At 32.0% G+C, this 14,860-nt stretch overlaps 1 protein-coding gene across 1 annotated transcript in view; it reads right to left on the bottom strand.

The window, feature by feature from the left end:
* Positions 1–578: 578 nt before the first annotated feature.
* LOC117182123 (G-protein coupled receptor 52) overlaps positions 579–14,860 on the bottom strand; it is a 32,058-nt gene continuing 17,776 nt past the window's right edge. The window contains exons 2-5 of the mRNA XM_033375163.1: positions 11,244–11,605; positions 6,745–6,964; positions 3,180–3,609; positions 579–2,791 (exon numbers count right to left, since the gene is read on the bottom strand). Of these exons, the coding sequence (XP_033231054.1) occupies positions 2,612–2,791; positions 3,180–3,609; positions 6,745–6,964; positions 11,244–11,355 (942 nt within the window). The 5' untranslated portion in view covers positions 11,356–11,605 and the 3' untranslated portion in view covers positions 579–2,611. The remainder of the gene's footprint in view (positions 2,792–3,179; positions 3,610–6,744; positions 6,965–11,243; positions 11,606–14,860) is intronic.

Genomic DNA, 14,860 nt, shown 5'->3' with positions numbered 1-14,860 from the left:
ATTTTTATTTAAAAAAATTAACCTTCATTAAAAAAAAAGAAATTCCGACCAAATAATTCAATTTTCACAAAAGAAATGCATTTCTAACTGAAATGATAAATGTAGAAAAAAATCCAAACAAATTAGTTTAACCTGCAATTGAATAGCTTAATTTGATACCAATTACTTAAATTTTCGAAAAAAAAGAATTTTTCTTCAAAACAGTTAAATATTCCAGAAAAGAATGTAAATTTTCTGGAAAAAAGTTTCAACAAAATAGTAGTATTTTTAACAAAACATTAATTTTTAACAAAAAGTTTTATGGCTAATATTATAATCAAAATGATTTTAAATTAACTAAGAAACAATTAAATTACTACTAAAGGAGATTAATAAATGATACTTTTAATAAAAAAAGATGAATTTTTAACAGAATTTTTGAATTTTTGAGGAAACAGTTGAATTTTCAACAAAAAATGAAGACTTTTTATTAAAATTTGTTTAGTTTTCAACACAAGAATTGAATTTTGAACTAAAAAAGATGAATTCTCAAGCAAAAATGTATTTATTTACAGACTCAAGAATAAGAATTTACATTAATAATTTTCTTTACATTTAATGTGCTATCTACTGAAAAGAGTTTATCGGCGTTTCGCAGACTTAAAAAAATCTTATCATTGTTGACCTGCCCCTACTCGCGAGAATTTACGTAATTTATGGACGACACCTTGGCTACCAAAATTATATCCTCTAAAATTTTCCTTTTCTCGGGATATGAATTTTTTTCAAGCTCTGCTTGACATTATAAGCTCGTTCTATTGAATTCTAAATATTGAGAGATTGGATAATAAATTGATATTGAAAAAGATAATTTATATTGAATTGTTTATTAAAAAATAAATTGGATCATCGGAGGGTGCCACATCCGTGAAATTGCCCATTTGATTTTTTGGGACACTTAAATATTACTCTAATTAGTTGAATTGAAGATGTTAGAGTGTAGCTGGGTCTTTCGACAGCTGCTGATTGCGCTACGCGTAAAACTGCCAATATTAATTATTTTATGACACGTAGAGATTGAATAGTGCGTTTTTCTATATCGCGGTTTTTTTGCGGCTTCGATTCATTCACATTGCACTGTAATGTACTGAAATTGAATTATTTAATAATATTAATAATGCAATTAATATTAATCATATTTAATCGACTGGAATGTCGAAGTTGCATTTCTTATCCGCGCTAGATAGAAATCTCCAGCGGTTTTTTAAATTCTCTTTTTTGTTATAGAATTTATTTCAAAACAGAAATACAGATTTGTTTGAATAGTATTCAATTTTCTTGGAGATTTCGTTTTTCCTTTGTAGAGAGCCAATCGCATCCTCAGGAATAGACAAAAACGAGTTCGAAAGAAAATCAATATTTGAATTTCCCGCGAGTAGCTCCTACTTTTCGAGTGATCTACGACGCATGCGCACTCCCGCGATAATTCGCATCTTCGGCGCGTCGCATTCGCAGAGACATCTCCATTAATTGACTAGATTCGTTTTGTTATTATAGATCTCATTTTATCTCTATGTCTCTCTCACTCTCTCTTTTATTCTCTCTAATAATTCTACATCTCACACATTCTCTCAGGATTTTAAAATTCTTGCTCTCCCTCTTTTGCGCCCTTTTTAAATTGATTTCAGACCTAAGTAACTCTGCGCAATTAGCTACGACATTTATTGAGCTTGATCTTACGTAGATATTATAGGCAACGGTTATTTTGTATTTTTTTTTCATCGCTGTCGAACGCAGTTTTTTTAGTTTTGTTATATTTTTCTTTAAGAAAAATTACCTCTAATTAACAGAATCTAGATTGAGCGAAGCGAGATTATTTTAGACACTTTTGAGACATAAAAGTGGACAAGTTGGAAATTGTCCTGCGTCTAGAGTTGATTATCTTGAGTTTTGTTGCCTTGATGTTTCAAGGACGAGATAGTTTTGCTTTATCCTCGGGTTTTTATCCTTTATTATTATTACTGTTGTTAAAATGTTAAATAAAAAAGATTAAGTACTGTGCAGGAATAAAAGAAGATTTAAAGCGGATTAGCTAGCAAAGATCTAATTTATCAATTCCATCAATAACTGTCTATATTGAATTGACTCTCATAAAGTACTTTTTTCACGAAGCGCCTTTTCTCACTAAGCGCCTCTCCCTTCCACTACCTCTAATTTGGTAAGCTCCCTGAACGCGCATTAGATGCACGTGCGCGGGCGGTATTCAAGTAATCCTCCAATGCGTCTCAGAGTTATTTCCCACCAAGACCTAGGGGCGTGGCTTAGATAATCGGGCACTTAGTGAGGATCTTAGTCTCGACCACCGGACACTTTGTGAGAGTCTACTGTATACGAACTTCTTTTTTATTTCATACCACATTTGAACAAATAGATTTAATATAAAAACAGCGATGGCGAAATATAAATTATGTAAAAGGCTTTTCCCTTTTAAAAATTTGGTAAAGTCAAATTAAATGATTAAAAAAGACTGCCGACCTCGAGGGAGTGCAAGCGATTGTTTGACCGATAGAAAAAAAGGACGATGCTCTAAGAATGCGGCGCAGTTAGCGCGCATCGCGTATTTCAAAATTTCTTAATCGTCGTCATCAAGACCGAGAAGTTCTGGTGGAAGTCTTCTGTGTCTACAGCACAAGGTCAAACAAAGGACACGTGCCGCGAGACGAAACTGGGGACTCAGAGCCCCAAGGACGACTGCTTTCCAAAAGCTGTTTGTCACTCCGAACCACACCACTGCAAAATGCAGGAATGGCACCTGGAAAATTAAAAAAATTAATTTGATTTAATGCATTCAATTTAAAACTAACAACAGGAACCCACATCCTTCGTAACTTTGCTATTCTCAAGAAAATTAGCTTTAAAAATAATCACGCATTTAACATATCATTAGATCAGGCGATAGCGCTCCTTATTTGTAATGAGAGAGTTTGGGTTCAATTTCTGTTATCAGTGTTCTTTGGAAGCTTCAAAAATGGTGGCTGAAGGAATCGAGCCCAGGCACTTCGGTTACAAAATCAGGGCGATACCACCTGATCTAACCAGGAGAACAAAGACTCTTACAATTGGGATTCACTTAAGAAACGTAGTTTATTTAAAAAAATATTTTAAACGAGGTCAAGGAATGGCAAATTTTTAATATTTACTTGTGGGGGTCCATTAACAACGGCGTAGATCCTGAGTCCTGCATAGGGAGCCCAGGCGATCCAGAAGGTCATCACCAAGACAAAGGACATGATGTGACTTGGATTGCTTAGATTTTCGGAGAGAGCTGTGGCGTATTCTTTGTCGTGGATCGGCACACCTGATCTCAGTCGTCTCATCATTGAAAAAATGTAGAAGTAGGTGTAGACGATGGTGATGACCGAGGGGCCTAGTATGAGGATAGATAGGGTGATTGTGTAGGCGGCCATATTGCCCCAGTCGAGCATGCAGATGAAGGCTTCGCCATCGAAAATCGGCTTGTTGAAGCCGAGCAATGGCGGGCAGCACATCATTGCTACACTGATCCACGTGAAGGCCATCCAACACTGACATCGTGTCTTTGTTTGCACTGTCTCGTATCTCAGTGGTTTCCTAAAAAAATATTAATTTAATAAGTCCCTTCTACTGATTCCAATGATAGTAAAATGCCCTTCCCTCGCACCTTTTCCCTCATCACCCTTTCACCATCTCCCTCTTCTATTGTTTCCTCTCACCTTCCTCTCACCCTCCCCCACCCTTCTCCACGCTCCCTTCTCCTCTTTCCCCTCACTTATCACCCCTCTCTTTTTCCCTTCTCTACTCTCCCCCTCACTTCTCCTCCACCCCTCACCCCTCTCCTTTCTTACCTCTCCTTACCACTTTCCTCCCTTATATTTTATCTTACATCCCTTTTCACTTTACCCTTATACTTATCTTATATATTAGATAAGAGGGAAGGGATCCTTATCCCTTCTCTCTTATCCATTTTTACTTTACCCTTCTCCATTCTCTGTTCTCAATTTTTCCTTCTCCCTTCTCTTCTTCTTACTTCTCCTTTCTCCCTTCACCACCCTCTCTTACCCTTTATCTCTATTCCCTTCTCGCTGTACGGATTTCCCATCTCTCTTCTGCCTTCTCACTTTTTCCTGCTTCCTCATCCTTTTTCACTTTACCCTTCACCATTTTCCGTTCTCAATTTTCCCCTCTCCCTTCTCTCCATCTTCATTTTTCCTTTCCCCATAACAATTCCATTCTTCTCACCCTTAATCATCACCAAGCCCCTTCCCTTTTACACCAGTCATTATTTTCATTCCTTTATCCATTTCCACCCCCATCGACCCACCCATCCACATCCCTCGCTCAAGCCTCCTTATTACTCCTTTATACCTTAATCATAATTTCCATAATCTTATTCATCGCACCACCTCACAGTGGCAAGGAAACGACTTTTTTGGCTCAAAATAACGTACAGCCCACAAATATTGACTGATTTGGTAAACAAAAATTTGAAAAGAAAAACTGATAAGATTTCTCAAAGAGTGGACGAGCCTGATTTTAAATAAGGCATTCAATTTTTTATGAATAAACAAATATGACGGAAAAAATGGCCATATTTTTTATTTGATGTTTCCGGTGCTCGTTAATAACAGGAAAATTGTTCGTAAGCCTAAGTTTTATAGAGTAAAATTAGTTAGAGATGTTCAAATATTAGATAATAAGCAAACCAAATTTATAAATGAATTATTTATCAAAATAATGTTTTCTACGATTTTTCATAAGTTTACGTTATTTTAGATTATATTGCAAAATATTTAATGAAAAATAATATAATGATAAAGACATTTCTTCTTGAGATTATTATTGTTAATATTATGAACAATGCTAATAAAATAAATGCATTAATCAGGCACTTTCCGATAGAAAAATTCGTTTTTTTTTGTCAATTTTTAAAGTTAGGATCTTTATGCTAATTTTAAGCAAAATTCATAATTCGGTTAATAATTTGACTTTTCTTAAAAATAAATTTAATAAAGAAATGCATTATTCGAGCATTTGTCGGCAAAAAATTCTCTTTTTTTCAATGCTAGCCCCTTCGGTTGGGGAATTCATGACAATTTCAGCAACATTCATAATTAGTTGATAAACTTCATGATTTTTTTCAACAAAATGATAAAAATGCATTAATCAGGCATTTTTTGACAGAAAAATTTACTCTTTTCTTTGCCAATTTTGTAAATTAGGAATTTTATGATAATGAATTATTTAATAATATTAATAATGAAATTAATATTTAAAATTTTTTTACTTTATCTGCTATATAATCAGAGATTGTAGCTTACCGACAGTAGATTAACCCTCCAAATCATGAAGGCAGAAAATCTATACAATATCGATCAACTTAAGAATCTTCAATAACAGAAAATGCTTAACGGCTTAATAAGACTAGATGGAAAATAATATTTTTTAAATTAAAATTATTTCTTGAAAAAAAGATCCTACTCCATCTTCACTCCATCTTCCCAATGGAGTGAAGATAGAGTAGGATCTTTTTTTCAAGAAATAATTTTAATTTAAGAAATTAATATTAATCATACTTAATCGACTGGAATGTCGAAGTTGCATTTCTTATCCGCGCTTGATAGAAATCTCCAGGAGTTAAAAATTTTTTTTTTTGTTATAGAATTTATTTCGAAACAGAAAGACAGATTTGTTTTACTGAATTGTATTCAATTGTATTCAATTGGTTGATTAATTTCACAATTTTCTTTAAACAAATGCATTATTAGAGCATTTGTAGATAGAAATTTGTTATGGCAGACTTTAGAAATTGTATCTTCATTATAGATACAAGAACATTTATGATTATTTGATATATTTTCTGATTTTTTAAAATAAATGCAATATTCAGGCATCGGTGACCGAAAAATTAGATTTTTTTCGATTTCAATCTTTTTTATTCGGAACTTTATGATAATTTCAGCAAACTTTATAATTAGTTGATGAATTTTATTTATTTTTTAAAGAAAAACCTAATAAACAAATTCATTATTTAGGCAGCTGTAGAAGGGAAAATTGTTTTTTTTTTGTATTTTAGTTTTAATATTTGAGAACTTAGTGATAATTTCACTAACACTGATACTTAGTTGATAAATTCTATGGTGTTTGAAACAAATTTAATAAACATATAAATTATTTGGGTATTGGTCGATGAAAAAGTTTCTCATTGCTGCCATTCTTTTAATGAGGCTGCAGATGCCTCAATAATACATTTGTTTATTAAATTTGTTTAAAATAATATTAGTCAAAAAATTATGAACCTAAAAGTATGGAAAATCGTAGAAAACATTTTTTTCAACAAATAATTTGTTTATAAATGTTTTTCTTATTATCTAATATTGGAACATCTTTAAATAATGTCACTCGCTGAAACTTAGGCGATTTTAACAATTTTCCTGTTATTGACGAGCACAGGGAACGTCAAATAAAAGATGGCCACTTTTTTCACCATATTGGTTTATTTATAAAAAAATTGAAAGCCTAATTTAAAAATCAGGCTCGACAACTCAAATTTTGTTGTTATCTAAATCTGTCAATATTTGTGGGCTGTACGTTATTTTAAAGCAAAAAAGTAATTCTTTCTAATCACCATACCTGGGTTCGATTCCCGAAATTTTAAATTACCTCCCCCCTCTTAATTTAAAGTTGACTAAATATGTTTAAATAAATATGTAATAATATTAATCTCACCGGATAGCCAGATATCGATCGACAGAGATCCACATGAAGGTGTAAACGGACACCGACCAAATAGTGACCTCCAGATAGCCGACCAATCGGCAGACGATGTCTCCGTAAACCCATGATCGAACCAATGCAGGATACACAGATAGGGGCACAACTAGCAGACCACAAAGCAGATCCGCTGTTGCCAATGAAAGCAGGTAGTAATTTATCACCTCGGAGGGACCTAGGGAAATAATTTTTCATTTTTCTTAATCAGAATTACTGATAAAATAGATGTAGAATTCGATTCCATCCTTTATCCCACTATACATTGAAATACATTCTTCAAGAAGTTTCAAGATCAACTCACTGAACTTGGACTTTTCGATATCCAATTATCCAACCCTTTCACAAAAGCGCGTAATCAAACTTTTCCAACTAGTGAATCCTTTTAAGCCTTTAATCGTCCCTTTAGATAAAAGTTCAGAGTAATGGAAGCAGAAAACTTTCTGATAAAAAGATAGAAGAGAGGAGAATAAAGTTTTATAAAGCTTTCTTTTCCCATTTTTGTTATTAAATCATGATGAAAATCAGTTCTATTGCACATTACATCTCTTTCTTAACCCCCTTTCATATCCCCTCTTTTCTTTTATCCTTCTAGATCCTACACACCCTTTCCCATTCTCCTTTCTAACCACGTACTCTTCCCTTTTTCTTTATCCCTCTTCTCTCCTCTTACTTCCACTAACTCTTACTTAAACTACCTCTCACTTCTATATTTTTAACTTCCTTCCTGTTTACGCCTTCCTTTGAAACCTTAACCCTATCCTCTTCCTTTTGCCCATCTATACGCCTGATCCCCTCCCATTTCCTATTAACACTCTCCACCAGCTCACTACCTAGTCCCTGTACTATTATTTTTCTTATCACCTCCTTCCCTTTCGCTTTACTATTTTTTATGTTATCGCACCCTCCTATCTCTTCCTCTTTACTCTCGTACTTACATCCTCATCGAAACCTTCTTCCTTCGTACCGTCTATTATTACTATTTTCAGTTTTTTTTAAACACATGTTTGCCAGATTTCAACTTGAAATATATTGCATTTTTCACAAAATGATTCTTAAAAAAAATCAATACAAAAAGAGATGAATTTCCAGTAACGAAGTTGAATTGTCAATCTATAAATTCAATTGTTTAAAAAAATGTTTGAATTTAAAACTCGAAACGATTAATTTTCATAAAAAAGTTAATTTCCAATAAAAACGAATTTCCAACCAAACATTTAAATTTGCAACCTGAATAAATTAATTATCAAGCAAATAGTTAAACTTTATAGGAGAATAGAAGAATTTTTAAGAAAATAATTAAATTTTCAACTAAAAAGATTAATCTTCAACTAAAAAAATGGATCTTTAAGAAAGCAGTTTAACTTTCAATAGCAGTTACATTTTAAACTAAAACAGATGATTTCTTAACATTAAATATAATAATTGATATTCCAACAAAAAATAAATATACTGCAAATAAAAAACAGTTGAATTCAGCAAAAAAGACGAATTTTCAATTAAATTATTGGATTATAAACCACATAGTCTTTTTTTTTAAGGTGAAAATTAAATCTAAAGAAAAAAATAAACTATTTTCATGTAAAATAGTTGAATTTTCAACCAAAGAGATGAATCTTCAACAAAAAAAGGATTGTCGAATTAAAAAAAAAACATTGAATTTAAACCCTTTAAAATCAATTTTCAACAAAAAAGCTCATTTTCAACCTAGAAAGAAGAATTTTTACTAAAATAGTAGAAATTTGAGCCAAACGAAATAAGTTTGCAATAAGGAAGTTGAATTTTTAGCCAAATAGTTGCATTTCTAGACAAAAAAAACAAACAATTTTCCAGAAAATAGTTTAATTTTTATTACAATTTTTATTTGTAAACAAAAAAGTTCATATTCACCCAAAAATTATAATTTTTACATCTAAAAGGACGAATTTTCTATCTAAAACAGTTAAATTTTTTGAAAAAAGATAATCTTTCATAAAATAGTCAAATTTTTATCTAAAAACGATGAATTTTAGCCAAAAATAGAACAGTTAAATTTTTAGTTACAAAATTAATTTTTAAACAGGAAAAAAACGAATTTTCAACCAAATAGATGAATCTTCAAACAAACAAAAATAAATTTTTAACACAGCATTTCAATTTCCAATTAAATAGTTAAATTTTAATTTAAAAAATGAATCATTAATGAAAAGTTTAATAGTAGAGTCTTCAACTAAAAACAATAAATTGTCAGCCAAACAATGTAATAGTTAAATTTTTAGTATAAAAGTCATTTTTTAATAAAAAAAGCCAAACGAAATTTCAACCGAAAAATTAAATCTTCAGCCAATAAAATTAATTTTTAAGAAATTAGTCCAGTTTTAACCAAGAATGAAGACTCATTTGGCAAAAAAGATCAATTTTTAATCTAAAATTACGAATTTTCTATCTAAAACAGTTACATTTTTTAAAAATATAATTTTTTAATAAAATAGTCGAATTTGTATCTGAAAATCATTAGCTTTTAGCCAAAAATAGAACAGTTAAATTTTTAGTTACAAAATTAATTTTCAAACAGAAAAAAACGAATTTGTAACTAAAGAGATGAATCTTGAAACAAACAAAATTAATTTATAACAAAGCATTTCAACTTCCAAGTAAATAGTTGAATTTTAATTTAAAAAATGAATCATCAATAAAAAATGTAATAGTTGATTCTTCAACTAAAAACAATAAATTGTCAACCAAACAATGGAATAGTTAAATTTTTAGTTTGAAACATTATTTTTTAACAAGAAAAATCCAAACGAAATTTTAACCAAAAAAATTAAATCTTCAACCAAGAAAATTTATTCTTAAGAAATTTTCAAGTTCCAACCAAGAACGATGACTCTTCTACAAAAAAAGATGAATTTTCAATACAAAAAGAAGAATTTTATATCCAAAACAGTTAAATTTTGGACAAAAAAGATAACTTTTTAATAAAATTGTTGAATTTTCTACTAAAACCGATCAATTTCTAGCCAAAAATAGAACAATTAAATTTTTAAGTAAAAAAATTAATTATGAAACAGGAAAAAACGAATTTTTAAGAAAATAGATTAATTTTCAAAAAAAAAACAAAAATTAATTTTAAACAAAGCATTTCAACTTCCATCCAAATAGTTAAATTTTGATTAAAAAAATATGAATAATCAATGAAAAATTTAAATGTTGAGTTTTTTACTAAAAACGATCAATTGCCAACGAAACAATGGAATAGTTAAATTTTTAGTAAAAAAAATTATTTTGTAAGTAGAAAAGCAAAAAAAATCTCAACCAAAAAATTAAATCGTTATACAATAAAATGAATTTTTTAAAAAGTAGGCTAAATTTCCACTAAGAAAGATGAATTTTTAACCAATAAAAATGGAAAAGGAGAGGATAAGTGGAAGCAGTGGAGGGGAATTAGGATGCGTAAAATAATTATGTGAGAGAAAGTAGGCTTAAGAAAAGAATTAGGATAAGGCTAATAGAGTGGGAAGGAGAATGATGAGATTGTTAGTTGGAAAGAGGCGAGGGAAGGGTAATTATAATGATGAGAGGGGAAGCATATAAAGGAATTAACGCATGCTGGAGTGATTCCAGATTTATAAATGAAAATCCGTCTGTCGAGCTTTTTTCTCGGAAAGGAAGAGATGGATGGGAAGGGGGAAGCACTGGAGGGGTAATTGGAAGTATGGGGGAAGTGGTCTAGGGAGGAGAATTGAAAGTGCGGAAAGAGGACATCTTACCGCAGAAGAGGTAGGATGCGATTACGAGAATCCATCCGTCATACTTTTTCCCGGGAGGAGAACCGATGGGCGAAAAGAAGGAAATATGGGAGAGGATGAGTGAGAGCAGTGAGAGTACTGAAGGTGAAATAGGGTGGAAGGTGACTTATGAAATCGTAAGTAATGAGGGGGTAAGAGCAGAGGAATGATGGTGATAAGAGAATAAGTAGTGGTAGGTAGGAGGAGTATCGAAGGCAATCAGGGTCTCTGGGAGTGATTCCTGAATTACAAATAATACCTTACCAAGGGTATTGAGGTAAGTTGCAATGATCAAAATCCGTCCAACTTATTTTCTCCTCGGAGGGGAAGTGAGAGGTATCATGAGAGAAGTAGGATGTGTAGGATAATTACGAGAGATGAAGTAGAGTGAGCAGGAGAATTATCAGAGATGAAGTAGGGTGGGAAGGAGAATTATGAGAGATGAATCAGAGCGGGTAGGAGAATTGTTAGAGGGAGTAGGGTATGGAGGAGAATCAGTGGAGAAGTAGTAGGCTGCGTGCGAGACATAAGAGAACGGAAGTATGGATGGAGGTAAGGAGAGGAAAAAAATGGAAGGGAACGGTAATTATGGGGATGAGAAGGTAAGGAGGAATAAAGGGGAATAGGGGAAGGAGGGGAGAATATAAATCACGTGGAACTGATTCCTGATTTTTTAATATTATGTCTTACCGCGGAAGTTGAGGTAGGTTGCGATGATGAGAAGATTTGAGAGGATGATGGCAACGCCGACCACGAAGATGAAGCCCGCCTGCAGGAGAGCCTCCAGCGAGGGCTCCTCCATGCCGCCACCCCTTCGTGCTGCATCCCCCCACTCGCCCTTAAGAGCCTCTACCCTTCACGCTCCCCAAGGAACCAACACGTGGACTATCCTCCAGTAAATCTTTAGCTTTACACTTTTATTTTTCACTCCGTCACTTCTTTCGTCTGTCTTCTTTCTTCCTTCCTCGACTACCGGAAACTCCTTTTAGATTGTCATTTCCGATGGTAAAAAGTTCTCAGTCATGACAAAGAGGTTCGATTTTTCCGCATCGCTGAAATCAAAGAATTCGAGACAATGTAGAATATTCGGAAAAAATTCCCCTTTGAAGTAGATGAATGATTTCTGAGATTTGCGACTGCGCGCATGCTTAATTTTTTGTGGAGGTGATTTTTTGTACCTTGTGTGAGAGGAGGATGAAGTAGGGTTGTCGGAAAAAAATTTCGTTCCCTTGTCTTGTAGGAACGATCAGATAGTGACGTACAAATCGAGAAATCAATATGGTTGGTGACTAAACCTTTTAGTCTAAGCGGTACTCTGAAGGTATTGAAACTTTTGATCGAATTATAACAAAGGAATAAAATTTGGCCTTGAGTTTCCTTCAGCCACTAGGAAATTTTAAGGACCAGATGTTAAAACTTTTTTTTACTTTTCTTTTGTATCACTGTATTTTTTAAACTAATCGTTTTATTTACATTTTATTCTCGGAATTTGGTAAAAAAATTTTAAGCTCTGTCGTCATTTCCTGAAAATTTGGAAAAATGTTAAAATTTTGCTTTAAATAATCTACAAATGAAAAGAGTTTATAGAGAAAAATCGTTACTCTTTAAACGCTCTATAAAAACTTCCTGTTCTACTTTTCCAACTTTGCACCGTTTTCAAAATAGTTTTATGCATATTTTTTGTTTTAATTACTATTTCGACTTCCTGACTTTTTGAACACGTGTCAGGCGAGTTTCTTACTAGTTGTAATGATAATAATAATAGACACCGATAGATTCTATTTTGATCACTTTATTTTTGCAAAAGTTGAAAAATTGATGTTTTTTTATAGGAAAACAAATTTATATCTGAATGTTAAGATTTTTTATTTGTAATTAGCTTTAATTCATACAGAAAATGTTAATAGATTTTTAAAAAAATGTGTACGATTAAAATAATTTATTTTAAAGATTGTGCAATACCTCGAAATACTAATAGAAATAATACTAATACTAATAATACTAATAGAAATACTTGATATACTAAATAGCTAAAATTTAGAAAAAAATTAAAATAGCGGCCAATATCAAACTCAAAGGTAGTTCGTTTGCAAAGTTTTCGGAAGAATATATTTAAATGTTTTCTGAACTTGAAAATTGCTCGTTCGTACAGTCCGACCAAGTAAAAAATTGGTTTTTTATTTGGCCGGAAAAGGTAATTTGGCTTTAAAAGTTGCATAATAAATCGCAATATTCTAAAATTTTGCAAAAATCCAAAATAGTAAATGGCCAAACGCAAAAGAATAGATTATTTTTTCGATTAAATATTTTTAAACATTGTAAACAATAAAATAATAAAAAGTCTAAAAGGCTTAATTTACAGTTTTTAAAGAAATACTGTTAAAATATGCGAAAATAAAGTGTTTGGTCTCAAAAATTATATAGTATTTTGAACCATCTATAATTTTGACAAAATTCAAACCAACTTTGTTGGGAATAGAAATTTGACTTTAAAAACCATATAATAAATCGAAAAATCGAAAATTTGGTAAAAATGGAAAAAAGCGATCAATTAAATCGGCAAAAATAGCTCATTTTCCCAGTTTTCACAGAAATACTTTTGAAGTTTGCGAAAGTAAAATGTTTGCCATCAGAAACTGTACGGTAACTCAAACTATTTAAAAGAAAAAAATTAAAATAGCGTTCAACGAAAAGCTCAAAAATAAGTTCTTTTCACAGTTTTCAATTAGCTGTTATTAAATTTTTCCAAAGTGAGAAATTTGGTTTTAGAAGCCATTTTGACTTTTTTTAATTAGGTAATTGCAATTATATAGTCTTTTTAGCTTTCTTTTTTTCTTGAATTCTTTTTTTCTCTGTAGTTACTTTCCTTCTTTTTTTTTTGAAGAATACAAATATTTTGCTAGAAAAAAATGTATAAATAGCATATCTTTATATTCCCCATATTTTTATAATATCGTAGTCTACATTTTCATCAAACTTATTTCTAAAATTATGTACTTTCTTGTTCATAAAATTTTTGCTTTATAAACTACAAAGTAAATGTAAAAATCGAAAATTTTGGAAAAATACATACATATTTTGGATTTTTCAATTCGGTCATTGCAATTATCATATAGTTTCTACTCTTTCTTTCTTTTTTTTCTTTCTCTACTGTTTCTTTCTTTTTTTTTCTATCTCTATTCCTTCTTTCGTTTTTTCTGCCTCTGTCCTTTCTTTCTGTTTTATATCGAAGCATGCAAATATTTCCCCAGGGAAAATAATAATAAATCTCAAACCTTCATCTTTCTAATTTTTTAATAATACCATTGTCTACATTTTCATCAACATTATTTCTGAAATTATGAAATCTCTTTTTGATGCAGTTTTCGATTTATAAACTACCTAATAAATTGGAAAATTGCATTTTTTTGTATATATGCAAAATAGCGGACAACCAAAACCTAAAGAAACATCTCATTTCCACAGTTTTAAGGGTTTCGTAGCCAATTTATTATTTTCCATGGAGAAGAAGTGAGAAGAAATTATGGGAGAGGGAATAAGGAAACTAACAGAAGTGAGGAAGGGGGTAAATAGGTTTAGAGAAGGCATAAGAAATGAGGGGAATTAAGGTGAAAAGACGTAAGGGGCGTGAGGTGGCAGTAAGACACATAAGGGAAAGGGCAGTAGAAAAAAGAGAAACGTAAAGTGGATGAAATGATTTTATGAAAGTGTGAGGAAGTGAATGGAAAGTAGAAAGGCAGGGTGAATAGAGGAAACTTTTGCAAGTAAGGGATTGTGAAGTAGAGAAAGTAAGGAGGAGTAAGAAATATTAGCGGAAGAGAAGGACATGGAATTAGGGCAGGAGGATTAAGAAAAATGAGAGGAAATAGAGGTGTATGCGTAGTGAGTGGAAGTATGGGGAAAAATTTATAAGGAGAATTACGGAAGTCTGGAGAAATGAGCGAAGAAGTATAAGTGAGGGAAACAAGGGGTAGGTGTGTAGACGAAGTAATGTGAAATTCCAGATGGACAAGTGGACGGGGGGATGTGAGGTGGGGAGGTAGGGTAAATTATGGGAATGAAAGTAAGAGAAAATGTGTGATGCGTATGTAAGAAAAGTGAATGGAGGGCTAGTAGGCTAGTGCAGGTGAGCAGAAAATGAGAATTGAGTGCTTGGAAAAGGAAGTGAGTGTTAGTTGAAAAGTGAGAAGAGGGGTAAATAATGGCGGAAGAAGTTGCAGAAGGGAGGGTAAGGGAAGGTTAAAGTGTGTAGAGGGAATTAGAGAGAGTAGGGGGAGAGGGTGAATAGGCAGAGTATGGAAGCAGTG

Source organism: Belonocnema kinseyi, chromosome 10 (assembly GCF_010883055.1).
Source record: "Belonocnema kinseyi isolate 2016_QV_RU_SX_M_011 chromosome 10, B_treatae_v1, whole genome shotgun sequence".
Lineage (NCBI taxonomy): Eukaryota > Metazoa > Arthropoda > Insecta > Hymenoptera > Cynipidae > Belonocnema > Belonocnema kinseyi.
This window is presented reverse-complemented; position numbering and strand designations above follow the sequence as displayed.